The 26584-nt window shown below is 37.0% G+C and overlaps 1 protein-coding gene across 2 annotated transcripts in view; it reads left to right on the top strand.

Moving 5' to 3' along the window:
* TPP2 (tripeptidyl peptidase ii) overlaps positions 1-26584 on the top strand; it is a 531975-nt gene that overhangs the window by 16995 nt on the left and 488396 nt on the right. The window contains exons 6-7 of one of the 2 annotated variants that reach the window (XM_089443702.1): positions 13926-14012; positions 14183-14325. In XM_089443702.1, the coding sequence (XP_089299828.1) occupies positions 13926-14012; positions 14183-14325 (230 nt within the window). The remainder of the gene's footprint in view (positions 1-13925; positions 14013-14182; positions 14326-26584) is intronic. The other variant, XM_089443703.1, reaches the window with a different exon arrangement.

Genomic DNA, 26584 nt, shown 5'->3' with positions numbered 1-26584 from the left:
ATATATGTTTTTCTTTAAAATATGAATATTTTATGTGTTTGGTAAACCGTTTTCTTTTTCCGTTTTTTTACTGGTTCCCGATCCATAAGGTTTTTCGATTCGATCACCGGTTCGTTCTGATAACATTGCTTTAGGTAAGAAAGGTACGTTTGTTGGTTATTGTGAGAATTTTAAAGCTTATAAAATATATATACCTGGTCAAAGAAATATAGAATTTAGCAGGGATGTAACGTTTGATGAAGATGTGGCTCTTAGAAAAGCAAGAGACACTCCTCTTCCTCCTGCTAATGTTGATAGTTAAGATGATGTATGTGAAATACAAGAAGAACCTGAAGCTAAAATTGATCTTGCTGATGAACCCATGGATCCTTTGGATCCTCATCCATGTGATCCTCCTAAAATGATACCTTTATGGCTTTGTGACACTCTTCAAGATGTTGATAAACACGCTGGCCCAGAGGAACTTTCAGAGAAAGCAAGAAACCTTGTCGATTCCAAGGATATGTTGTAGCCATGAGTAACATTATTCAAGTTGAACCATGCACTTTTAAAGAAGCTGTAAATGCCCAAGTGCTAAAAGATGCAATGGTTGAAGAATATGAATCCATCATTCATAATGATTTATGGCAAGTGGTTCCAAGATCCCAAGGTAAATTTGTTGTATCTTCTAAATGGTTGTATAAAATTAAACATGGTGTTGATGACAATATTGAAACATATAAATCTAGATTTGTGGCTAGAGGTTTCTCTCAGAAAGAGGGAATAAACTATGATGAAATTTTTGCACCTGTTGCCCATTACACCAACATTCGATCTATTGTAGCTCTAGCTGCTAGCCAAGGATTGTCTCTTCACCAAATGGATATGAAAATTTCTTTTCTATATGGCTTTCTTAAAGAAGAAGTATTTGTGGAGCAATGACAAGGCTTTGAAGTACATGATCCAAAAACTCATGTGGGTAGGTTGAAGAAAGCCCTCTTTGGTTTGAAGCAAGCTCCAAGAGCTTGGTATGCTCGCATAGATAGCTTCTTGATGAAGCTTGGTTTTACCAAAAGCAATGCAAATCTTTACTTTAAGACAATCCATGGTATGCCTTTGGTTTTGGTATTGTATGTTGATGACTTATTTCTGATTGGTAGTGAACCTCTTATTCTCCAGTGTGAGAGGGAGTTAGCTTCTGAATTTGAAATGAAAGATCTTAATTTGATGCACTACTTTCTGGGTCTGGAGGTATGGCAAAAATCTGGTTAGGTTTTTCTTTCTCAAAGAAAATATGTTGTCAACCTACTAGAAAGGTTTGGTATGACTGAGTGTAAATCCATGAATACTCCAATGGAAATGAATTTCAAGAAGCTTTGTGGTAAAATTGTAGGACCTGATTTGGCTAATCCTTCTGAATATTGTCAACTGATTGGGGCACTGATGTTCTTAGTGAACACTATACCAGATATATGCTTTGCAGTCAATACTTTGAGTCAATACATGATTAGCCTGCTCATGCACAATGGGTTTCTGCAAAGCATGTGTTGAGGTACTTGCATGGGACCATCCATCTTGGATTGAGATATATTGCCGAAGATGTAAGGCTACATGGATACTCTGATGCTGATTTGGGAGGGTAACTCTACGACAAAAAGAGTAGATTAGGGTGCTGCTTCAGCTTAGGATCTGCCATGATATCTTGGATGAGTAGAAAGCAAAAGTTTGTTGCCCTTAGCATGACTGAAGTAAAACACATTTCTGCGAGCATGGCTAGTTGTGAGGTAGTATGGCTAAGGAAGCTCTTTGGAGAGTTGTTTGAGCAAGTATTGGATACTACAATAATTTACTGTGACAATAAGAGTGGGATTCGACTTGCTGAAAATCTCGTGTTCCATGACAAGTCCAAACACATTGAGATCAAATATCACTATATTCGGGATATGGTGCAAAGAGGAGTAGTAAGACTTCATCATATAGACACTGATGACCAGATAGTTGACATTCTTACCAAGCCTTTGCTAAAAGGAAAGTTCTTGGTTTTCAGAGAGCAAACTTGGACTAACAGATGTGACCCTTCCTAGGGAGGGTGGTCATGGATGATAAGACTTGGATGTGCGAGATCCTGGTCATGTTTTGACAAGTGGATCCCCCCAAGCAGTGATGGGCCTTGGATGAGCGAGATCCTTGTCATGTGTTGACAAGTGGATCCCCTAAAGCAGTGATGGGCCTTGGATGAGCGAGATCCTTGTCATGTGTTGACCAGTGGATCCCCCCAAGCAGTGATGAGCCTTGGATGAGCGAGATCCTTGTCATGTGTTGATAAGTGGACCCCCCCAAGTAGTGATGAGCCTTGGATGAGCGAGATCCTTGTCATGTGTTGACAAGTGGATCCCCCCAAGTTGTGATGAGCTTTGGATGAGCGAGATCCTTGTCATGTGTTGACAAGTGGATCCCCCCAAGTGTGTATAGGGTGATGGATGTATGTCTTCATTAGATTGTAACATCATTGTTCCAAAGCAGAGATAGCAAAGATCCTTGTATTAGAAAGAAATTCCTCCCTAGCTGAGAGGGAGTGTTGAAAATTGACAGTATGGAATGAATTTCCTTGAATAGAATTTCATTTATGATCTTTCTAAAGTGACTTTCTAAAAATAGAAAATCATGTCTATTTTTGCAATCACGACTTTCCAAAAATAATAAATCACCTTCCATCAATTCGTAATCATATGGAAATTCACTTAACTTGTCCTTAATCAATGTCAATTGTTTAATTTTTAGCTTGATCATCAATATTATTATTATTATTATTACTATTATCCTCTTTATGATATTATTATTAAAAAGAAAGTCATGTCTCTCAATCATGGGACTCAATGTCATATGTAACTTCCCTCAATTAATGCATATGTTACTCTCTCTCTCTTAATGGATTCATTCCTCTCTCTATTTAATGCTCTTACACACCTCTTACACTCTCTTGCACACTTTAATGACTTGTCATAAAAAGATTCCTCTTACACCTCTTTAATGCATAAGTTACACTTCACCCTTCACCCACCTCTGCGTCACTTCTGCGTCCCTCTTCGTCAGCCTACATGAGGACTGCATCTCAATGGTGCTGTCTGCCTGCTCTTCCCTCTGCGCTCTCTCGAATGCCCTGTGTCACCTCCTCCTTAGTTACTAACTGCTGCTAATGCCCTCCTCTTCCTCCACCTTGCAACTCTCCCTCTGAAATCGAACTCCTTCTCCTTGAGAATCGATTTCCCTTGGGGTACTGAGTACTTTCCCGATGTGTCTCCAAATGACTCTCAAGTCTTCTCTTATATTTTTATTGTTGATGAATCAACAACCGAGATTAAATCTCTAATCAACGGCTAAGATTAAAGCAGACTTGATCCTCATCTCTTAGAAACTTCTCACCCATATCTTTATTAATACTCATTAATATTTTTATTTTCCTAAGTTTAGACTTAGGAACCCATTAAAAATATTTATTATTTTAATAACTCCTCATCCAGGTGGAATTTCTCCAAATGATTTCTGGGTCTTAGAGATCTCGTGTTCTAGCCCCTCCACAAAATTTCGGAGCTAGAGCACATCCGATGCTACCCAAAATCAACATCATTGAGTTCTTGGCTGTCTTCCGTTGTGCATATGGTTTATGTTCTATCTAGGATTACTTAACTTATTTTGCAACGTAAAGAATTTTTGGATTTAAGTGATTGTAACAACGTAGAACATCAAAATTTCAATAGAAAACCCAGAGAATGATGGCTTTATTTTCTTCTTCTTCTTGGAATTTACACGGAATAATTATCAGAGAATTTACAGCGAAATTAATGAGAAATTTACAGCAGAAGTTACTCAGCAGAGCCTGGCTGTATTCTCATAAATGCACCGTCCTTTTTTGTTAAAATTGGCAACTAGGGCCAAATTCTACCTCGGGACAACTCATTTGATGGAGATGATGATTGCATTAAATTCCTCTTTTCAAGAGGATGAAAATTGATATAAAGATCATCCAATTTGGACAAGTAGAATTGTGTTTTTGAATTTATGCCCACACATGGGCAAATTGTTCAGGTCGGCCTCATCTTCATGTAGGTTCATGAAGCCCAATGGACATGACTCTTCACCCTCAATGACTTATATAAATACAAGTGACTTCTCACCTCATTTGGCATCCTTATCACTCACACATTCTTCTCTCTCCTCTCGTTGGTTTGTACAACATTGGGCATTCTCTCTCTCTCACACGTGTGGCACAAGGAGAACAAATTTTTGGACAGAATTACAGGGCTGAAAATTTCAGGGTTTTCTATAGTTTGACCAATGTTAACCAGTGTTGACTATTACTTTCTAGGCATATTTTGACTTCGATTTTTTGGGCAGATTTCTGTTTGGGTAGGCCGTACACTTTGGCACAAGAACCAAGGTATTCTTGACAATTTGACTGCAAAAAAAAAATTGCAGGTTGACCATAGATTTCAGGATAGAATTTTGACCAAGTTTGACCATTGACTTTGTGAATGTTTTGGGTTTATTTTGACCTCCTATCCAAGCCGAGTTTGACTGCCTTTGACCGAGCTTCAAAGGAGACATTTTGTTCCTGATTTGACCACCGTTGATTTTCTGGTTAGGGTTGAATTTGATTGTCGATTTGACAGGGCTGTTTTGACTGTGATTTGGGAAGTCAATTTTGACTTTTTGTACTCTTTCTCTGTCTGCTGAACATTTGATATAATAATAGGATTTGATCAAAGGGTTTTTCCCACATTGGGTTTTTCCCTGGCATCTGCCAAATTTGGTGTCCTCTTGTCTTGGTTTGTCTTTTGTATCTTGTTTCATGTTCTATATACTTTTACTGTCAATGTGATTGCTATTGGAAAACTAAATTGAAATTGTCATTGGGCTACTAAAAGAACGTTGAAGTAATTGTGCTAAGCATAGAACATACCATTGTTATCTAAAATTAACATTTTTCCTAGAAATTTGTGACAATAGATCGTACAACAGAGCATAATTGCTACTCGAATTTTTCGCCCAGTCTTCTCAGTTTCCACGCTGGTAATAAATGCAAATGACATCACTATACTATATGGTTGACGTCAACACTGTACAATCCTCCATTTCTGTGGAAAAATTGCAGCAGAGAACTCGTCGTCCTCCTCCAGAAATTTGGCATCCTCCTTCAGAAAATTTAGCTCCTCCAAGCAAGCTTCAAAGCCTCATCTCTCTCCTCATTAATAATTCTCTCATTAATTTCTTATAATCACACGAATCTCTCATGAATGAATGCCCTAATTAATGACTCTCTCATTCATGATTTGCCTCTAACCCTCACAATGCTTTTATAGTCTATCATAAGAAATCAATGGCTCAGATTAAATCTGAATTGATGGATGAGATCATGATCCAAGTCATGCTCACACGGTTCACTAAATCTTACTTTATGAGAAAAACAGAGTTGTGCTTTTTAAGAAACACACTTGTGTTTCTTTTAAAGCACACTTTTCACTTACAAAAAGCACATTGGCTTTGTATCTCACAAATCAACTTTTGGGTCCTCTTTGCACCTGTCACTTTAATGCTAGGCCATGCATTAAAGAGGGCTGAACACTTTTTGAGGTACAAAATCTCAACAACTTGATGGAGCTTCCCTCCAACTGACATGAATGTAGGCTATGTTAAGCTTTTTTCTTATCGTCAAAAAGTATATCACATGAGAGAGATATAAAGGGAAATATATTATCCATAATGGAGGAATTTGTCAGATCAGGAGGTAACTCCTCAAATGAACCATGTTTATTCATTTAGATTGTTCATAGTTATATACATGAGGGAGTGACTCTCAGGTTTCACCTCCCGATGACTCTTCCTTTTACATTATTTATTATTTACATTATTTACAACTGTTCACCCAATCTCCATGATTAGGTGTCAACATTCCCCCCTTAATTTGAAGGGATGTTGGTCAGTCCAAGCATCGTTCTGAATCTCTCAAGCTTTTCTCTTCCAAGCGCTTTGGTGAAGATGTCTACAATCTGCTTATTAGTGGAACAATTGTGTAGATGGATTGTCTTGGCCTCAACATGATGTCGAATCAAATGGTATTTTGTATTGACGTGCTTTGTTCGATCATGGAACTTTGGGTTCTTGGCCAACTTTATTGCAAAGGTGTTGTCAATCATGAGTGGAGTTGAAAGTACTTGTTTTACCTCCAAATCTTCCAAAATTTTCCTGAGCCACACAATTTCTTTTGTTGCCTCAGCTACTGCCACATATTCTACCTCTGTTGTGGAATTCGCTGGAATTGATTGTTTGCGTGATCTCCAAGAGACAACTCCTGATCCAAGACTTATAGCATAACCAGAAGTAGACACCCCATTTTCTTTGTCTCCATCGAAGTCTGAATTAGAGTATCCAATCAAGCTGAAGTCGCCCACCTGTGTATACTTGAGTCCAAAGTCTTGAGTTCCCTTCAAGTACTTTAGAACTCCTTTTGCAGCAGACCAATGTCCCTCACAAGGCTTTTGCATAAACCTGGAGAGGATTCCAACAACAAACGAAATGTCTGGTCTGGTAGTAGTCAGGTAGTTGAGACTTCCTACAAGCTATCTATACTTTGTTGCATCCTCAAATTCTTTTCCTTCAGCGGATGTGAGCTTTAAGTTTTGTTCCATTGGAGTAGTTAGAGGATTGCACTCAGCCATGCCAAACCTGTTCAACAGATCTCCAATGTACTTCTTTTGAGAAAGGAATATAGACTTCGGATGTTGAGTTACTTCAATACCAATATAGTAATGAACATAGCTCAAATCAGTCATTTCAAAACCTTTCCTTAATTCTTTCTTTATGGATGCAATGTAGCTCTCATTGTTCCTTGTCATCAAAATATCATCTACATATACCACAAGATATACAACGGTTTTGCCAACTTTCTTGACAAACAAAGTTGCATCATCAAGATCATAATGTTTGAAATTGAGTTTCAGAAGATGCTCAGTTAGCTTTTCATACCAAGCTCGTGGTGCTTGCTTGAGGCCATACAAGGATTTCACAAGTTTGCATACTTTATGTTCATGTCCATTTACAACAAATCCTTCAGGCTGGGACATAAAAAACATTCTCTTTTAGATCTCCATTTAAGAAAATAGTTTTTACATTCATTTGATGGACTTTCCAGCTGTTCTGAGCTGCTAGGGCAAAGAGTGTCCGGATGGTAGACCATTTCGTTGTGGGGGCAAAAGTCTCCTCATAATCGACCCTTCCTTCTTTGCAAAACCTTTTGCCACAAGCCTGGTTTTGTGCTTGTCAAGTGAGCCATTAACTTTATACTTGTTCTTGTAGACCCACTTGCAGCCAATTGGTTTGGTTCCCAATGGAGGATCAACTAGCTTCCAAGTGCCATTCTTTATCAAGGCATCATACTCCTTTTGCATCGCTTCTTTCCATTCATCATGAGAAGCGGCTTCTTTGAAGGAAGTTGGTTCAAAATCCGTAGACAAATTCAATTCACAATCATAAGAAACATCCATATCAAGAGGTGAATTAGAATCATCTACATCACCTCCATTTTTCTTGGTTGAATTTCTTGTTCTTGTCTTTCCAACCTCATAAGGATTGACACTTTCAAGTGTCTTTGTTAGCCACTTTGGGGGACCTTTCTGAGATGGTCCAGGCTGCTCAATTGATTCAGTTGGGACTGAATCAAGATCAAGTCTCCCAATTCTGTCAATCATATCAGTCAAAATATCACCAGTGGTTGGAGTTTCATGTGGGGGAGAGAGTGCTTCAGAAGAAGATTCCACAGATTGATCCAGTATAGGAATCCCCCCTTCAAGATGTGGAATCTAATTATCAAATTCTTGAAATGATTTGCATTTCCGAATCTATCCAAGCGATCAAGTTGCTGCTCTAAAACATTGTCAGCTTTGGAAGATTCAAGAAAGATTACATCTCTAGATATGACAAATTTTTTATTAACTTCATCATAGAGACGATATGCTTTGGAGGTATTTGAATACCCCAAGAAGATACACTTACGACTCCTTGCACCAAGTTTGTTTCTATATATTTTTGGTATCAAGGCATAAGAGGTGGGAAGCAAAGACCCTGAGATGCTTTATCGAAGGAATGTGGCCATACCACATTCATAAGGAGTCTTGCTTCTAATATCATTAGATGGACATCTATTCTTTACATATACAACACATAGAATTGCATCAGCCCAAAACATCAATTTTACATCTTGAAAAACATCATGGAGCGCACCATATTTAAGATTGTCTTATTCATTCTTTCAGCTACTCCGTTTTGTCGGGGATTATAAGGCACAATTGTTTGATGTTTGATCCCATGCTGACGAAGATAGTTTTCAAATTCATTTGAAGTGTATTCTTTTCCATTATCAGTGCGAATAGAGCCAATATGAGATTGTGTATCATTTCAATCCATGTATGAAAGTTCTTGAATGTTTGAAAAGCATCAAATTTGTTTTTCAATAAATAAACCGAACACATTCTGGTGTTGTCATCAATAAATGTCATCATATATTTATTTCCATTTGCAGAAGGAATAGGCATTGGACTGCATACATCTAAGTGAATGAGTTCAAGTTTTCTATGTGCTCTGGAATGTGAATCATGGAAAGACTGTTTGCTATGCTTTCCTAGAATGCAAGCATCACATTGCTTATGTTTCCTAGGAATTGTAGGCAAACCAGTAACACCATTTTTCTTCAACAAGCGAAGGTTGTCATAGTTCAACTGTCCAAATCTAGCATGCCATAATAAACTTGATGGAAATGTACCTTTATCATAATGAGAATTGTATGAGAAATTTTGTGCACGAGCAGAGGTATCTTGTAGCTTGAGAAACTTTTCTTCTTCTATCCCTGTTATGACAAGTGAGTGATCTAATGCTTTTCTCATCTCAACCTTGCCATCAAACATATGAATGGAGTGTCCTTGCCGGCAGATGTGGACCAAGGACAACAAGTTTCTCCTCAGCTGCGGGAGATATAAAACATCATGCAAAAGAAAGCCTGGAAGACCAGGCAATTTGAGTCTGATTGTGCCAAGCCCCGATGACTTGAGTTTTGATTTGTTTGCAAAGTATACTGCTCCATCAATATTGTCAATAAATTCTTAAAAAAAATCTCTTCTAAAAGTCATGTGGCAAGTTGCTCCTGAATCAAACAACCAATCATTTTTCCAAAAAGCAAGTGAAGCATTAAACAAATCTTCATTTACTCCAATATTACAATGTGCCACAACATAGTGAGCAAATTCAGGTGCTTTACCTTTCTCTTTTTCATTAGTTTTACCTTTGGGTTGATTTCTTTCTTGCTCAATTATGCCCCAAGGCAACTTGCATGTGGATGCATCATGTGATCCATCTCTATTGCAACGTATGTAATGCAAATCTGACTTTTCTCCTTGAGAGTGTCTGCCCCCCCTACCTCTGAAATTTCTTCTTTCTTTTCCTCTTCCTCTTCGACCACCTCTTCCTCTGGAAGAATCTTGAGCAAGATTCTTCTCTCTATGTGCAAGACACACAACCTCTTCAGAAGACTGAGGAGTTGTCTTCTTCCCAAAAGCTTTCTCTATCTCAACAAATTTATTTTCAATGGAGTCACAGGTAATTTCTTTGACGTTTCCATTTGCTTGCACTGACTCAATATAATTTTAATAAGTGAGATAAATTTCCTTGACAAAAGCTATCAGAGGAATGTTTAGTTCAACATTAGTGACTTTGATATCATGCATAATAGATTTTACTTCTGATGCCAGAGCAAGAGGATCATCATTTTGTAATTCAAGGCTGAACAATTTAATCATGAGTTGAACAACTTCAAGTGCAGAGTGTGAGTCATAGAGTTCCTTCAATTTTTGTATTGATGTGCTTTCCCTAAAATGTCTATTCAACCAACTTAAGTTGAAGGTAAATTTTAGTGATGTTTGTGACATGTCAATAAATTAACCAAACAATTAAAATTAACTTCAACTTGAAATGTACTTGTTTGACATGAAATAGAATGTTACTTTATGGAGAAAATTTGCCCAAATTCTTGATGCATGTAAGATGTGTTTAATGGTGAAGCATAAGTAAACTTGGAACTATGTTCAAGCCAAATAAGATCAAGTAAAAAGTGTTTTCATGCAAAAAATCTGAACTTGTTATGGACTTAAAACATGTAGTAAATCAAACTAAAAAACATGTGGAATGAGTGTGATGCATGGTTGTGTTAATTCCCAATTAAATGAGATGCATGCAAATGAAATAGATCATAGACCAAGCCACCAAACCTCTCTAAAAGGTGGAGAGATAGGGATACCAATGGGTAAAACCCATGCTCTCAAAATCAGAAATTTTATTAGTTGTTACAAGAAGGAAAAGAAAATAAAGTCTTCTCTAAATTCAAGGAAAGTCTTAACAATTTGGCTTCAAGCCATAGACCTTTCCAAGATGAATTTATTTGCAATTTGAGGCCCAAATAGGCTCAACAAAGTTCAGATTTTGAAGGAGGAGAAGAGAGGATAAACCTCCTCTATGGCCACAACCAAGAGAGAGAAAGAGATGGCCAAAAGAACTTGACCTCCCTTAAGAAGAACATGGTCTTGTCCAAGGAGAACTCGGCTAAAGGTGGAAGTAGTCACTAAATTCGAGCGCCAAGGTCCTGCATGCAAACTTGTAAGTAGTTTTTTGATGATGAATCCCGCAAGTAGATGCAAGAGAACATGTTAGAAATGGCTACAACAACACAACAAATATTAGATTAGGAAAACTACAAAATATGTTACAAAATAATCTACAAAAGGCTAGGCTAAGGAGTATAAGAAAACTCTCCTCTTTGACTAGCCATGACTTGGTTATTTGAAATAGCTAGATATTGATAAGTGAAGTGCAATATGTGAACAATAAAATTTTTAATGTGATTTTCATGCAATAAATAAGAGCCTAAAACTTAAAAGAATGTCTGCAAGACAAATCGAAATAGGTGAGACTTTAGAATTTAAGGCATGCAGATTCTCTTTTAATATTTTCAAGAGTGGGTTGGTTCCTCCGAGAACTTCCACTCATGCTTGAAAGCTTGACCAAAGACGAATTCTTCTACAAAACTTCACCACAACACATTAAATCCAAATGAAATTAAATGAATGCAATGGAAAGAACTCCTAGAGATATATTTGACATCAACTAGAATGTTTTTGTTCTTAGAGCAATTAAACAATTCCTATGCTAATATAAGATCGCTGCATATCAACATAGCTTGAAACAAGAATGAAGAAAAAATACCATGAAGAAGTATGTAGAAACACAACAACATGTCAAGAATTTACCATTTGCAAGGAGAACACCATCACAAGTAACCCAAAAGTTTGTTGTATTATATTGCAAAATGCGTGTACAATCCAGTAGCGTGTCCTCAAACCCAATAGCTCGTATTAAATGATACATATGAGAGCCAATGGCTCTATTATATAGAGAGTTGGGAGCAAATTCCAATGAAGGATGCATGTGAGAACTAAACTTAGAGCAAATCCCAATAAAGAGCAAGTCGAGTTCCAAGTGGAGATGATGGAGACACCAAGGCAATTCGACTTCCTCATGTGGCACCCAAGGAAAATCGAATTCTCTATATGGCATAGTAAACATATCTATGAGTGAACCAAAGCAATGAGATAACTCCAGTCAAACCATCCAAACTCGAACCAAGTGTTGCCATCTCAAATGATGATCCCAAAGATGCTCTGCGTAGATCCCAAGAACTGCGTGATCTCCTCCAAGAGAAACTCGTGGTTCTCCAAAGTGAAGTGCTAAGTGTAGAAGCACTCGAGCTAACAGTGAGAGAATTCCCCACGAAATCTTCAGTCCAAATATTCCATCGAATATTCCTTTAGTGCTTGAACTCCTCCAAATAATTCAATTTTCCACATGTGCAATTGTTGATTTAACTCCAAGAAATTCGATTTTATGAGATATTGGTGTATTTATGATGTAAGGTGCTCAATCATCGTCCACATGTACCTTGGCTCAACTCTTTGACTTAGGATAATTTCCAAGTCATTCTGTCACATGGAATAATTTATTTCTTACTATTTAATTTGTTTCTAGTTTGATTTATTGCCACATTTCCCACTAAACTTAGGAAATGTGGGTTTTGGGGGTCCTAAACACATTTTTGACCCCTCAAAGTGTGTCATAGTAGAAAGTTGAGGGTGAGAGGTGCAAATTTTATTACTCATATCCCATACAACTTTTCTACACAGCACTTATTACATTACATATACAATTTTCATTGCAATTTTCGCCTTGTGGAAAATCTAAAAAATTAAAAAATGACTACCTAAACCTAACCAAATTCCACGATTTTTTTTGTGTAATCTAGTATGGTAATATAAATCAACTCTAGACATTAGGACTCACCCAAGGGCTCACCATCAAGCCGTACATCTGATTTGGGGTATATTTGGAGGAAAAAAATTCAATTAATTATTGCTAGCAAGGTCCCAAACTATTTAGGTCTGTTACAAACTCAAAACTCATCATTACTAGCATCACTTATTACAATTCCCTGCAGGGTGTGGAATCTGGGTACAAGAGAAAATGATGAGAAGTTGAAGTAGAGTTTAAAAACTCTGGTAATATGATGATGACTGATGGTACAAGCATCCTTTGGTACATCCTTGGGCATGGAGTCTTCAAATAATAATCACGTGCCACTCCAGTGGTCAATAGGGTGGGAGAAGATGACGGAAATCCTAAACCATGGAAATAAAAAAAGCACAAATATCCCGAAGTAGAAAATATTTGATGGACATGATATGTATAAAAATTCAAAGGAGACCAATAAGCTGAAGGATGTAATAGAGATAAAATTGGGGTCAGAAGTCAGTTTTAAGATTATTAAGATTGGAAATGGTTGTTCTCCTGAACAAAGAAGGAATTTGAAACCTTATCTCGTAAATATAAGGATCTATTTGCATCGATGTATGATAATTTTAAAGCATACAAAGGTGATATCATCCAGCATACTATCCCATTGAAGGATGGAGCAAAACACCTTAGGTGAAAGCAGACGCATATCAATCTGAAGTTGGCACCTGCAATCTAGATTCTAAAGGGTTATATAATATGTTGGAGGCCAAAATTATCAACAAGGCATTCAACCAGGGTGGTCAATCTGGTTCATGTAAGAAAGAAAAATGGAGAAATATGGATATTTGTTGACTTCAGAAACCTAAATCAGTTATTGATTAAAGATAATTATCCTCTACTTAACATGGAACATCTGCTACATAAAGTATCAGAATCTGCAATGATGTCAATGTTGGATGGTCAGGTTATAATCAAATAAAGGTTGAGGAGGATCAGTATAAGGCAGTATAAGATCCATGCAGACCCACTTTTGTAGCTTGCTTTCAATTCTATTCAGCACCTACTTCCATTAGTCAGCCAGGGAAACATTATTACCAAAAGGAATTCCCAGGTTGGATAATATTCCATTGCCTTGTTAAGCAATCTGGCTGGTCTTCTTGCCCATTGATGATCACTTCTGTTTTTTCGTTATTGACTACAGCCTTGGCAGGCTTAGCTCAAGTATCTAAAGTTTAAACATTTCAAAGTTCCCTTAGTTGACTTTCTGAGTTTTGGAGTAAGGTCTGGAGAAACAAATTTTATCATTATCATGAATTTGTTATATTTATGCAAAAACATGCGATTGTGTTTGTGCTGGAGGAAATTTGAAAATTGGTTATTGTTGTTAGAAGTTTGTCATCTATATCTTTATGAACTTGCCATGTGAAAAAATGGTTACATATCATTTCAGTTTTATTTTGTTGCATATTTTTTGATGGATGCCTTGTGTTTTCATTATTTTGTATACCAATTTATATGTTTGTAGTTTGTCTAAAATAAAGTCAAACTCCATTGCGCAGAAACACCCTAAACCTGGCAGTAGCACATTAAAAAAGGAGCGTGAAGATCTTCAAAACAGAGTTGATTATCTTCAGAAACAAGCGGATGTGAGAGTTGTAGCTTTTTTGGATGTTGTGTTTTCATATTAACAAAGTTGTAGTTTTCTTGGATATTGTTTTTTCATATTGGTATCGCTTTAGTGTGTTTTAGGATTCTAACTGAGCTGATATCTGTGATATCAATACCTATTTTACATTATTGATTTCATTGATCTCAGTGCTATGAAGACAAGGGCCCAGTAATAGATGCTGTTGTATGGTATGACGGCAGTGTATGGAGAGCAGCACTTGACACACAAGACCTTGAGGAGGATCCGGAACATGGAAAACTTGCAAATTTCCCTCCTCTAACAAATTACAGGTTTTACAGGCTTGGATCTTTATTTTGCAGTATTTATGCTGAATTTTGTTCATCCATAAATAATGTAGGTTATGAACAATAGGATACATATATAAAGCATTTAGGTTTTGAGTTACTCAAATTAATTGAACAAGAGCTCTAACCTGGTTTTCTTTCCTGGTTTGTACTTATGCTGAAACCAAAAGTTGAGATCCTGGAAACTGGCCAAATTGGGGAAGATTAGGACAACTTTTATTTGAGGGAAAATATTTATCTTATTTTGATGGTTTATCCCTTATATGAACAAATTTTACATGTTGGGCACTTTCCTGTTTCATGTGGCAATTATTTACAGACACAAATAAACTTAAAAATGTTATTTTCTGTCAAGTTTTAAGAGTTTGATTAGCTGGACATCATATTCGGTTTATTTAACCTCCAAATACTGCCGTTGGTTTCATGTGAAGTTGTGAACTAAGGTGCAGCAAAGTGGCCATGTGTGAGTTTGTGATGACCTACATGATATAGCTTTTTAGCAGAGTTTGTGTTTATGATACAATATATTTACTTTTTATTATCATAACCCCACAACAATTATAAATGCATGGTACCTCTTCCTCAAAACTAGTCTTGCTTTATTGAGTTGTTTGTCTTCCATATGCATCACCCAGCGTTATATTATCGTTATTATCTAACATAACCAGCAAAGAATCAGCCCACGTTTTTGTAACTTATTAATGGAAAACCTTTGTAACCTGAAGAGAATGGAGCTACTGAATAGGCTAGAACCAGTTTTAGGACACAAAGTGGAAAATGAGCAAGATGCAATTGTGAGTGGAGTATACTTGGTGAATAAGTAACATTGTCTAAAGGCTAAAATGCTTGTACCTATAGTTTGGGGAGGCTTTTTCATGTCTGATGTTAGTGTTGAATTTGGAGGTTTGTACCTCCATTGCTAGCTTTCATAAGGATATAATTTGCCCTCCTTATTCTTTGGACATCTAGGGGGCTACATCGGGAATTTGTATTTCGTATTTCTCAACTGTGCATGCTATTCCTATAGAGGTCCAAGTTTTCTTTACCAACCTATTAAAGATTATATCTTTTGTCAACAGTTGTCAAAGGTCTGGCTGCATATCTTTGAAGGTTGTATGACCTGATTGTCATCTTCAAATGACAATGATGACTTGTAAATCCAAGCACATCTGTTTAAATAGGGTGTCAATCTAATAGGGTAATAATTTTAGCCTCAAGATATTTTCTTCCATGGATTTAATAATATTGGATGAACTATATTGAATTGGCTGGAGTCCTAAGTGATGACACTTAGTCTCTATTCCTGGTAGACTTAGTCTGAATATGTATTATATTTGTTTTTTATGCCCTTTGTACTTTATGATTGTAATCCTAGAAAACTTTCTCAAAGATAAATCACTCCACCATTTTTTGTAATTATATTAATATATTATACCAGTCTTGAAAAATCGGTGATTTTTTAAAAAAATGTGAGCAAAACAATAAATCATCCCTTAAAAATTGTGATTTTTTATGATTTAAAAAATTGTAATTTTTTTTTCTATTTATTGCCACCTGACGGGAAAAATTGCCAGGCTGGCATGAAGGGCGGATTAGAGAGCCCAATTTGTCTTTTTTTTTTTTTTCACTCATGTTTTTTCTAAGCTGTTTGAGAAAAGGAGGAGAAGGGTTTGTGGGTATCCTTGTTGATTGTGGAGGATCTAAGTAGTCATCACCAATCCACCATAAACAATTTTTGCAAGGGTGAGCTTCATTTGCCAAAACTGTGAAGTTTCCATTGACAGGTATGTATCTTAACACCACTATCTTAATGTTTTTTTCACAGATTTTTGTTTTCTTGCTTGCCTACATTTTGCATCTATTTCTTAACATTTTGTCATGATTTTCATGCCCATAAAAACAATGTAAGGGTTTTTTTTTTTTTTTTTTAAGAAATGGGACAGCCAGTTTGAATCAAATTGTTTTCCATCCTTCTATTGTCATTTTTAGTTTCTAATGATGTAATATAATTTTCTAAATCTTTGATAATTGGTTTTTAAATTATCAGGTTATTAGTATTTTCTAGTGCGGGTTTAATGCCATTTGCTTGTGTTTGCTGTGCCTGTAGGTTTGAATTATGAAGTTGTTCACTTCCTTTGCAAATATGCCAAAGGCTTTGGACCCATTTTGGCAGTATGGGGAAATTGTAGGTGACAACTGGCAAAAACTGCATTGCATAGTATGTGGCCACTGGCTAATACATGACAGGAGGAGTTTTCAGGTTGAAATTCCATCTAGCTAAAATCCCTGGCAGAGAAGTTGGGATTTGTACAAAATCTAGCCTAGAGATTATGAGAGCTGCTGAAATAAAGAAAGGAGAGGCAGCTGCAAATAAGGCAGCACAAGCAGCTAGAGATTTAGGGCTATCTACCATTGAGGGTACTGGGAGGGGCTTCACGACTACACATGCTGAGAGGTCCTTGTTGCCGCCTAAATCCACACCTAAGGTGAGTTGGGGCTGTCACCCAATTCCCAACTTCTCCATCTAGGTTCGCTCCTAAGGGGGTACACCCTAAAGAAAACTAAGGCTTGGTTAGTTCTTCACTAAGAAAATTCTAGGAGTTAAATTCAATTGTAAGGAGCAATCCACCATCAACAAGATGTATCATGAAATTCAAAGCATGTATATTGACAAGAAGTAATAACCATTGAGCATTACATCCATTCATAAACCGAAGGCAAATGATACTAAACAAATGAGTAAATACTTGAATGAGATACTTGACAAAGTAAACAAGGATATGAATATGGAGACCAGTGCCAAGAGTGTAGATGATAGTTGCTCAAAAGGAAAGTACTTGGAAATATTAAATGCCTTGAAGATAAAATGCACTTTTAAACTTAAACAACAGTTGCCCACAAAATAAATCAAGTAACAAGGTGCTGGAAAATGAATGTGATGGAATGCTTCTTGGTTTATTTTAGTTAATCCTATTCTAGCACAAGTTTCAATCAACTCTGGTCCCCAGACCTCACCCTTGCTTGGGCCCGGATCTCAGAGTGAGGAGTCAATAGGGATGGAGGGTCCCTATCGTCTAATACAACCAACTTATGTTGGAGGTAAATTTTATGCTAGGAGCAAAAGAATGGAATTGTCTTTAGTGCGACTTTTTGGAAGCTTTTCCGATGGGTTTTTCGAGTCTAATTTCTCTAAAATCCGGCAGGAATTTATTGAAATCACAATTTTGATGGGTAATCTTTGCACAATCCAAGTGCCCTAAGGGGTTTTCAGGGTGCTGAATCCATATATACAGTCAAAAAACCAGTTTAAATAATGCAAATCAAGATTTCACTTCAAATTGTTCTGCTGGATTCCGGCACCGGAATGTCCAAAAAGTCGCACTAAATACAACTCCCAAAAGAATTGAGATCTAAATAAGATTAACAAGTTAAGACACTAAAACAAGTAAATTGCTCAAAGGAAAGAAATGATTTGCAATTGCCAGCTCATGATAAGATGCCCTAAGCAAGTAAATAACACTTTTAAGAAAGGAACAAGAACAACTTGTGCAAGTAAGCAAATGGAATTGCAAGAGAGTAAACTACACGCTATAACTAATTGCAAGAAAATTGGATGCTCAAAGCAAATAAAAAATAGCTCACAAAACTCATCCAAGTGATTAGCATGTAAAGTTTAGAGTATGTGAACCAATTTGCATGAGATGAATGCAAAAAAAGGAAATAAAATTTGAGAGTGATTAATGTTAATCTAAGCTACCTTAGTGTTAAAAAAAATCAACAAACCAATCAATCAAATCATGAAAGCCTTCCCCCAAAATGGGAAGAGTGGGATGCCAAGGGGAGAAAGTCCCCAAGCTCCCAAGAGAAAGTATTATTTTATTAGAGTCCCTCTTATTGAATGAGGGATGAGGAGCAAACTTGGAGAGAGGCTTACAATGAAGTTTCTTGAGGGAACAAATGCCTTCTCCAAAACTTTGTGAGTTACAATGTGAATGTTACAAATGATTTACCCTTTGAAAAGGAGCTCAAAGTACTCAAAGATCTAAAATCGCAACAAGTCTCTTCTTGGTGAAGAGAGCAAAGATTGCTTTGAATTTAGAAATGACCTAATGAAATTACAAAGGTCCTTTTGGATAAGTCCAAAAGGTATTTTCCTCTACTAAAGGTACAATGGTCTCCTTGAAGAAGGTTTTAATTTTGGAGATTTGGTAGCTTTGAAATGTATTTGTGGAGATGCCAAGTGCCCACTCCAAAACTGTGGAGTCCTTGATACGACTTGCGCCCAAATCAGTGAGAAAAAGGAACTGTCAAATCTGTCCTAAAGTCAGTCCCAAATCTGTGTCCAAAGAGTGATATGTCTGCCCACCAATTCTGCCAAAAGGACAGTGCGGAAATGAGTTAAAAATAAGCCTATGGAAACTCAAAAAAAATTCCAAAACTCAATGGAAATAAGACAGTGAAATCTGTCCTATTATCAGTCCCAAGGACTGTCCAAGGAATGTTATTCACTGGCCAAACGATTATGCCCAAAAGGTACATTTGAGAGGACAGCCTTGCTGTCTTATAGACCGGCTTCAAAGGCAGTCCCAATGACAATGCTTGCTGCCTATAAACTTGTTCAAGAAGCAGCGAATAAGGAAAGTAGTGAACAACTAGTGGAAACTTGAAAAACAAAGTGCCCAAAGCCAGCATATAGCAAAATTAATTAGTAGAAATAGGGTGAAGTTAAAGAAAGAGAAACTACTCTAATGTGCTCAAGAGAAACTAAGCGAATTTGGTCCCTCTTGAGACAAATAGGACCACTTTTGGGATGGTGGCCTAGATGCGGAGCCTCTTGCTTGATTTGCAAATGAAGCACAAATAAAGTAACCAATAGAACTTAATCTTAAATGATGGAAGGAAAAGATATGAGGCTTATAGAAACCCCCTTTTTGATCCCTCTTCTTTGTGTTGCTTTGGAGGGTCTTTGGCCTTTGGATTATGTGCTCCTTGTCGTCAATGGAGGTGGCTAGTCCAACAAAAGGCATCCTCAACTCCAAAGTGATTGGCATCCTGTTCAACACAACCACAATCTTGCAAATCCAACCATTAGTGTCAATGGGAACTCGTTATATGACGACAAAGTTGGGGTTGTAGGTCAATTGAGAAAATACAAATTCCAACCAGGTCTAGGATATATGCAAGTCCAAGGAAGACTACAAATAATTGTAGCCTTCCCTCCCTAGAAAAAAATGCTCTCAGGCTATAGCACAAAAATTGTTACAAATGTAAGAAGAAATCATTGACAAAATACCATGTTACCTCATGCTACAAGGAGAGACACATAAAAATCCAACTTGATGATCCCCAAAGACTTGATTTCTTTATTACTTGAACCAAAAGAAATTTTAGCAGAGTTACAATCATGGATACAATAGAGTCCATTGGGTCTCTTTATGCAAGAAATGTGTTGATAAATCTAGGGGTAACTAGATTAGGTGATTTCTCTTACTTTGATATTTGCTTGTGATGTCTTTTTAATTAACTTGATTAGCTTCTTCTATAACTTAATTATTATTGTATTTCTATCATCAAACAACTGCCAAACAATGAAGATCAAAGAGACAAGAGGTAAAAACTGTAGGCTGCTAGCTAGGGCCGAAAGCTCTCCTCTTGAGAGGAAAACCCACAATAATTCTTTTCTTCTTTTAGAATCTTCAAATGACAAATTCCAATATTTAAGACCCTTGACAAAGACCCATCCAAGACCAAGTCAACCTTCCTTCTTAATGAGCTTTCCTTACACAACTTACAACAACAAACTTTGACCTTCGAACAACAACTTTGACCCCAACAACTTTTCCAGCAACTTCGACTTCCAACAACTTCGTCTTCCAACAACTTTCCAGCAACTTCGTCCGCCAACAACTTTCCAGCAACTTCAACTTCCAGAAACTTTTCAGCAACTTCATCCTCTAACAACTTTCCAACAATTTCGACCTCCAACAACTTTTACCCAGTGTTTCGTTGCACTTAAGAGAGAGAGAGAGAGAGAGAGCCAAAAACTTCGACTCTAGCTTTCTTCTTGAACTTTGCTTGCCTTATGACTTCTTCCTTATAAGATTGAACTCTTTTTCTGGCTTCTTTGTATGTGCTGGATGTATTCTCCAAATAAGGTCGAATGCCCCTTATATATCGGCTTTCCGGGGTTACGAATTGCCTCCATGAGGCCGACTTGATCTTTCATGTAGGATGACTTGTTGCAACTCGTTTATAAAGTCTTGGAGGGTCTTTTATGATTCAAATAATTTTCTTTCACATAATACAAGATGCCCAAAGGGGTCTTGCATGTATGACAATGACTCTTTTGACTTCATAATTCTATGACAAACCTAGAAGCACTCAGTGGCTGCTTGACCTACAAATAAATTTACCTTGAGCATGAAACCCATGCATCAAGAATGAAATAATAAATTTCTTTTTCTCTTTTCATCAAATACATAAAATCATGATTACAATAGACATTATAAAGACCGAACCTAGTTATACATTTCAACAAAATGGAGAGAATCCCAATAAAGAGATGATGAACCAAGTGGCAGTAGGAGATGATCCCAATGCTCCAACGAATTTCCAAGTGTATGAGAGCATTCCTCCATGTGTAATTCGAGTTGTTGTAAGCCTGTACGTGGCATAAGACTAGCAGTGCGAGTTCCTTTCTTGGTCAACATATCCCCTTTAGTTGGTGCATATTCCTTTTTGGCTGCCATGTTTGAATTTGAGTGGGTGAAGAGGAGGAAGCTCCCACTTATCTCCCAATCAAAACTTAGCTCATGACACCTTGCCACAAGTGCCAACTATGACCAATCAATGTAGCGTGCTAGCTGGACCTGCACATGAGTTTAACCGCTGGTGCGAAGGCTCCTTTGGTGGTTGCTTTTGTACAAGTGGAGAGTGGAGTGGAGTTGGTGGAGACAAACTCCACTAATTTCTCAATCAACTTGTCTCAAACCAATTCATGAAGTGTGTGGTGTATCCAAGAGAGAATCAACCTTGCCGTGTAAGCAACTTGACCCCACAACTAGGCAATTAATTTGATCTCCTTGAGTCTCATAACTCATGTGGTGAGGTGGTTGCCATATCATCATCAAACTGTCCTTTGACCGATCCTTTCTTTAACTTTCATTTTCCACCTCATTTGCACTTTATTTGACTTGTGGAAATATTTAATTTTTCACCACTTATTTAATTTATGGGCAATTTTTTTCCAATTTACCCACTAGACTTAGGAAAATGGGTTTTGAGGGGTTAGAAGTGATTTTTTCCCCTCAAAGTGTGCCCTAGAAGAATGTTGAGGTGGAGAGGATGAATTTTGAGTACTCATACACCCTCAACATCTTTTGGCATCACTTATTTTTTTAAACTGTGGTTCACGATCATTGAGTGGTCGCTACATCCACGGGAAATATTGGGGCAGATCCACCCGAAGGGATCTGCCCGTCGGCCAATCTTAACAGGTCTAACCCCAAGGGCGTCGAGGAGATTTGACCCCGTGACCTCCCAGCTGGGAAGGTACTTAGCAACAGGAACTCGACCAATTGAGCTATCCCTTGGGGCTTTTGGCATCACTTATTTACATTTTACATAAGAATTAATTAAAAAAAACCCGTCTTGCGGGAAATTTTTAATTATTAAAAAATTCCATCTAGACTTAGTCAAATTCATCGAAACTTTATAGATGACCTAGCATGGTAATATACATCGACTCTAGACAGTAGGACGGACCCAAGGCTTGATCTTCAACATATCACCCTAGCTTTGGGGGTACATTTGAGTGAAAAAACTTAGCTAGTTATTCGTCGTTGAAAAATGAGAGTAATTAGCTAAGTGAAAAAAACACTCTAGGGTGTACTCACTTGCTGATCGAGTCCCAAGTTGCCTAGGCCTGTTATAAAACTTTATTCATCATGCTAGTGACATTTTTACAATCACCTATAGGGTTGTGAAATTTGAAATAAAATGTAGAGAGAAGAGAGAGAGAGGGGCTAGAATGGCCTGCTGACTTTTGGAATTTTTTGATTTGTACTTTGTGTCTTGGGCTATGGAGTCTTCATAACACATGCTAAGTGTAACTCAACAGTCAACAATCCTCATCTTTTTTTGTTCCACGAACCGGAGCTAGAGCACAACCTTCCATCAATCAATGATTAAAAAAAGTGAGAAGCAAGAAGCAAATGAGTTTCTGTGAAGGTGTCTTTTCTGGAGTGACTTACCTCTAAAAATCACAAAAAACAATCCATTTTGGCAAGTGATGTGTGATGCCATTGTTGCTGTTGGCATATGGTGTAAAAACACTACATATGATGAGTTTTGGGGGCCAATTCTTCAGGTAGAAAAGGACGTTAACTCTAGATTGGCGGACTTGAAGTAGTCATGGGAGTTCACTAGATGCACAGTAATGTTTGATGGCTAGATAGATAGGAAGTGTAGGACCCTTCTAAATTTCTTGATGCCTTAAATAGAATTAAGAGTTCTCAAATGCTCTTTGATCTTATGGATGAAATTTTTCAAGATGTGTGTGATGTGCATGTTGTATAGATTGTTATTGATAATGCCACTAATTATATTAGTAGTATAAATGCACAAGAAGTTGGCCCTTTTTAGGAGAGGCTCAGAAAAATGGGAAGGGCAAACAACGTTTTTAGCCTGAAATTCGACAAGAATAATTTTCGATTGATGGAATCCTAGATGTCGGATGTTAACATTATACTATTTGGTTATGAAAGAGGCATTTGAAGGTGCTAATTCTATTTTTGCATTAAAAACAACTATTTCATCAATCCAAAATTGCAATTTCCATGAAGATTCTTGTCTAGATTCCTGTGATGGAAAGCCAAAAAAGGAGGAAAATGTAGAACTTTCAATCTTCTTCCTAAAACTATGGCTATTGGTAGGCATTTTATCAATTGGCACACCACCATATTTTGGACATATTGTGCTACATTACATAAATTTGATGCTCGAGGACATATGTAAAATTGATTGGATAGAGGAGGTTGTGGACAAAGAGAAAACCATAAACAAAAACCTTGATAATCGCACTAATCTCCTCGTTGTCGTGAGGACATACACTGAAGGTAGGGAGCTTGTTTGCCCTACAGCCACTAGGTTTGCAATAGACTTTATCTCCTTGCAATATATGCTTTCCCATTAGATTAATCTTAAGAGGATGTTTCTTGGACCTGAGTCAATAACATCAATAATTTCCCAGGACTTCGAAATGCATGGAGATCAATGCCATTATGTTCATCAATGTTTTCTTGGAGGTTGAAAATAATTTTTATTAGTGATCCTCTTGTAAAAGTGCCCTAGTACCTATCATTAGAATTTTTCAATATTCATTCCATATCATTTGTTTTTAAAATTTAGTCTAGAATTTATATTTGATTTTAATTTCTATTTTGAATCTTTTGCGGTTCTAGGATGGTGAATGTTTTCTAGGAGGAGGCTGAGGAGATTTTTCATTGGCGAGCCTCTTATCAAAGTGCTCAAGTACCCATGCTTAAAATTTTTCAATCTTCATTTCATATCCTTTCATTTTAAAATTCTTAGTTTGGAATTTATATTTGATTTTAGTTTCGTTTTGTAATCTTTCATACTTTTAGGATGGAGGATGGTGAAAAGCCCATTATGGGTTACATGTATGAGGTAATGCTTCTCGCTAAGGAGGCCATAAAACCTAAATACTGGGATGATGAGGCTAAACAATAAATACGTCTATTTGGGAGATTATTGATGAGAAATGGGATAGGCAATTACATTTTACCTTACATGCCTTTGGGTACTCTTTAGGTCCGGTTACCACCCAAACTAGTAGGGTTGCCAAGGTCCTTGCAACTTGCTAAGATGGCACATGCAAAACAAGTGTCCACTGTCTCCTCTTGCTAAGATGGTACATGCAAAAAAAGTGTCCACTGTCACTTTGACACAAGTCCCCACTTTTTAAATCCAACTTCCTCTTGAATCGCTACAAGAGGATTCCCTATATGAAATGACTTCACCCGATGAAAGGTTAACTAGTGCGTTGTATGGGGTCTTGGGTGAAGAAAATAGTTAATTATTTAATGTTTTACTAATTTCAAAATGTAAATTATGTAGAAAATAAATGCATACTAGCAATATGATTCTCTCAGAATAGAAGATAAATATGTAAATAGCCCAAGTGAGTGAGATTTCAATATATTTACCAAATCTATAGATATTTCTTGAATTAGACCTTTTGTAAGGGGGGTTTCTGTGTAATTTTGCTCACTGTCCTGTGATTACAGATCTGAAAATCTGCAAAAAATGAAAACACAGTAGCAAAACCCCTTTTAAGGGTCACCCAAGAGTGCCTAAGTAGTCAGTATTAATGATGTAGGGGTGGGGAAGCTAGGACAACAATCTAAGATGACTTTAAGTTTAAGCTCTTCCTAAGCCTTTGACCTGCAACAAAATTGAGTTTCCAACAAGCTGGAAACTTTGTTGCTGGAGTTCTGGTATCAACTCCCATTTGAAAGCCCAAAATGTTATTCTAGCCAACAAATACGACTTTTACGTATTGGAATTTATTCTAGCCCCAAATTAATTATATCAACTATAAAATCAAAGCTGGGAACTAATTACAAGGGTTATGTGATGAAAAATTACTGGGACAAGCCCTTGTACCTTGAGTTACTGCAAAATCTGAATATGTATGGCTGGAGTTTATTGCATATCTGCAAAAATCAGCCCAATATACCCATGAAGAATGTGTGTTTGAATCTAAAGAAAAGGTATATTGACCCCTTGGACTATATCTAATTTTAGTCTAAAAACCCCAAGGGCTACTGGCCAAACTTACAATAAAACTTTGAAAATTCAAAATACAACCTAGTAAATATTCAATTAAAAAATAAAATTAAAGGTTCTTAGATTTTTAAAAATAAGAAGAGTGGTTGTTGAGGATGGCTTACCTTGGCCACAATTTTACCTTTTCGAAACCGGGTTGTGAATCACATTTACCCTTAAGTTGGTGATGCACTTTGGATAGTGAGGTGAGTTTGGAATCAAGAAGATTTTATCACCCCCACCTATGTCTAGGATCTTTCACAATGTTCCAGACCAATTGGGAGTGGCTTTTAGCGAGACACCTCCTATCTTTGGGTCGATTATGTGACAAGGGAGATCTTTAGTCGATTGTAGCTACTCTATAAGGGTTGGTCCAACCTCTGATTCCAACTCCCTCCAACCTACAACAAGATAATTAGAGAATATTGGCACCTTCTCTATTCTCTCCAGGTGGCTATGTAGCCCTCAATGGATCGCCCCTTGAATCCTTGTGTAATTCTTACTAAATGTGTATTATCTTATTAAAAGCATTTACAACACAAACCAATAAATGATAAAATAGAAAGAGCCAATTCACATAATGTACACAAGGTGTTTATAAAATAAAAGCTCTATTATGGCATAGAGTGATCTCACAATTCAACAACAACCACAAATAGAGGTGGGACTAACTTTTTATAATTTTTTTTAAATGGCTAGTTGGACCTCTCTCTTAGAAAAATAATATTACTTGTCATCCACATGTTGGAGACTAAGTAAATTACAATAAAACATTTTTGATCACCACAAATATGCCCACTAAGGGATTTCAACTTGACTTTTTTGGCTCTTGGAAATCCAACATTCCATTTACATTGACCCTGGAAGAGAAAAAGATGAAAATTTGTGATCTTTGGATGCTCAACGTTCCACCTTAGATGATCTAAACAACTTGGTGAGGTTCAACTTGCTTGATTGGAGCCTTGTCTTGGTATTTCAGTGGTTTGATGTGGTACATTGGATGTTTGATTTGCTTGAATGAGTGATGATTTGACCTCCTAAGAGCTACTTTTTTGTCCACTTGAGATGCAACGACTATTGTTGACCCTCCAACGATTGCTATTGACCTGCAATATTTCATTCTTATTGATCTTAATGGCTAGTAGATGTTACAACTTGGCCACCTTGGAGAGATATTCAACACCCTTGCTGATTTTGACTTGAGTCCTTCGACACTCGGCTGATTTTTACCATATTCCATGTGCCACTAACCCCAATGGTTAGTCTAAGCCCTGTGTTGCCACAAATTCACTCACATGTGCTATGTCATCATGCAATAATGAGGATCTCTAGAAACCTAGAGAATATGGTGAATCTGCGACAAGGGTTTTTGTGTAGCCAAATTTGTAGATCATTT

Source organism: Pinus tabuliformis, chromosome 9 (assembly GCF_031772625.1).
Source record: "Pinus tabuliformis cultivar Carrire ecotype Pingquan chromosome 9, CPIR1, whole genome shotgun sequence".
NCBI lineage: Eukaryota > Viridiplantae > Streptophyta > Pinopsida > Pinales > Pinaceae > Pinus > Pinus tabuliformis.
Note: the sequence above shows the minus strand (reverse complement) of the source record. Positions and strands in the feature narration are given on the sequence as shown.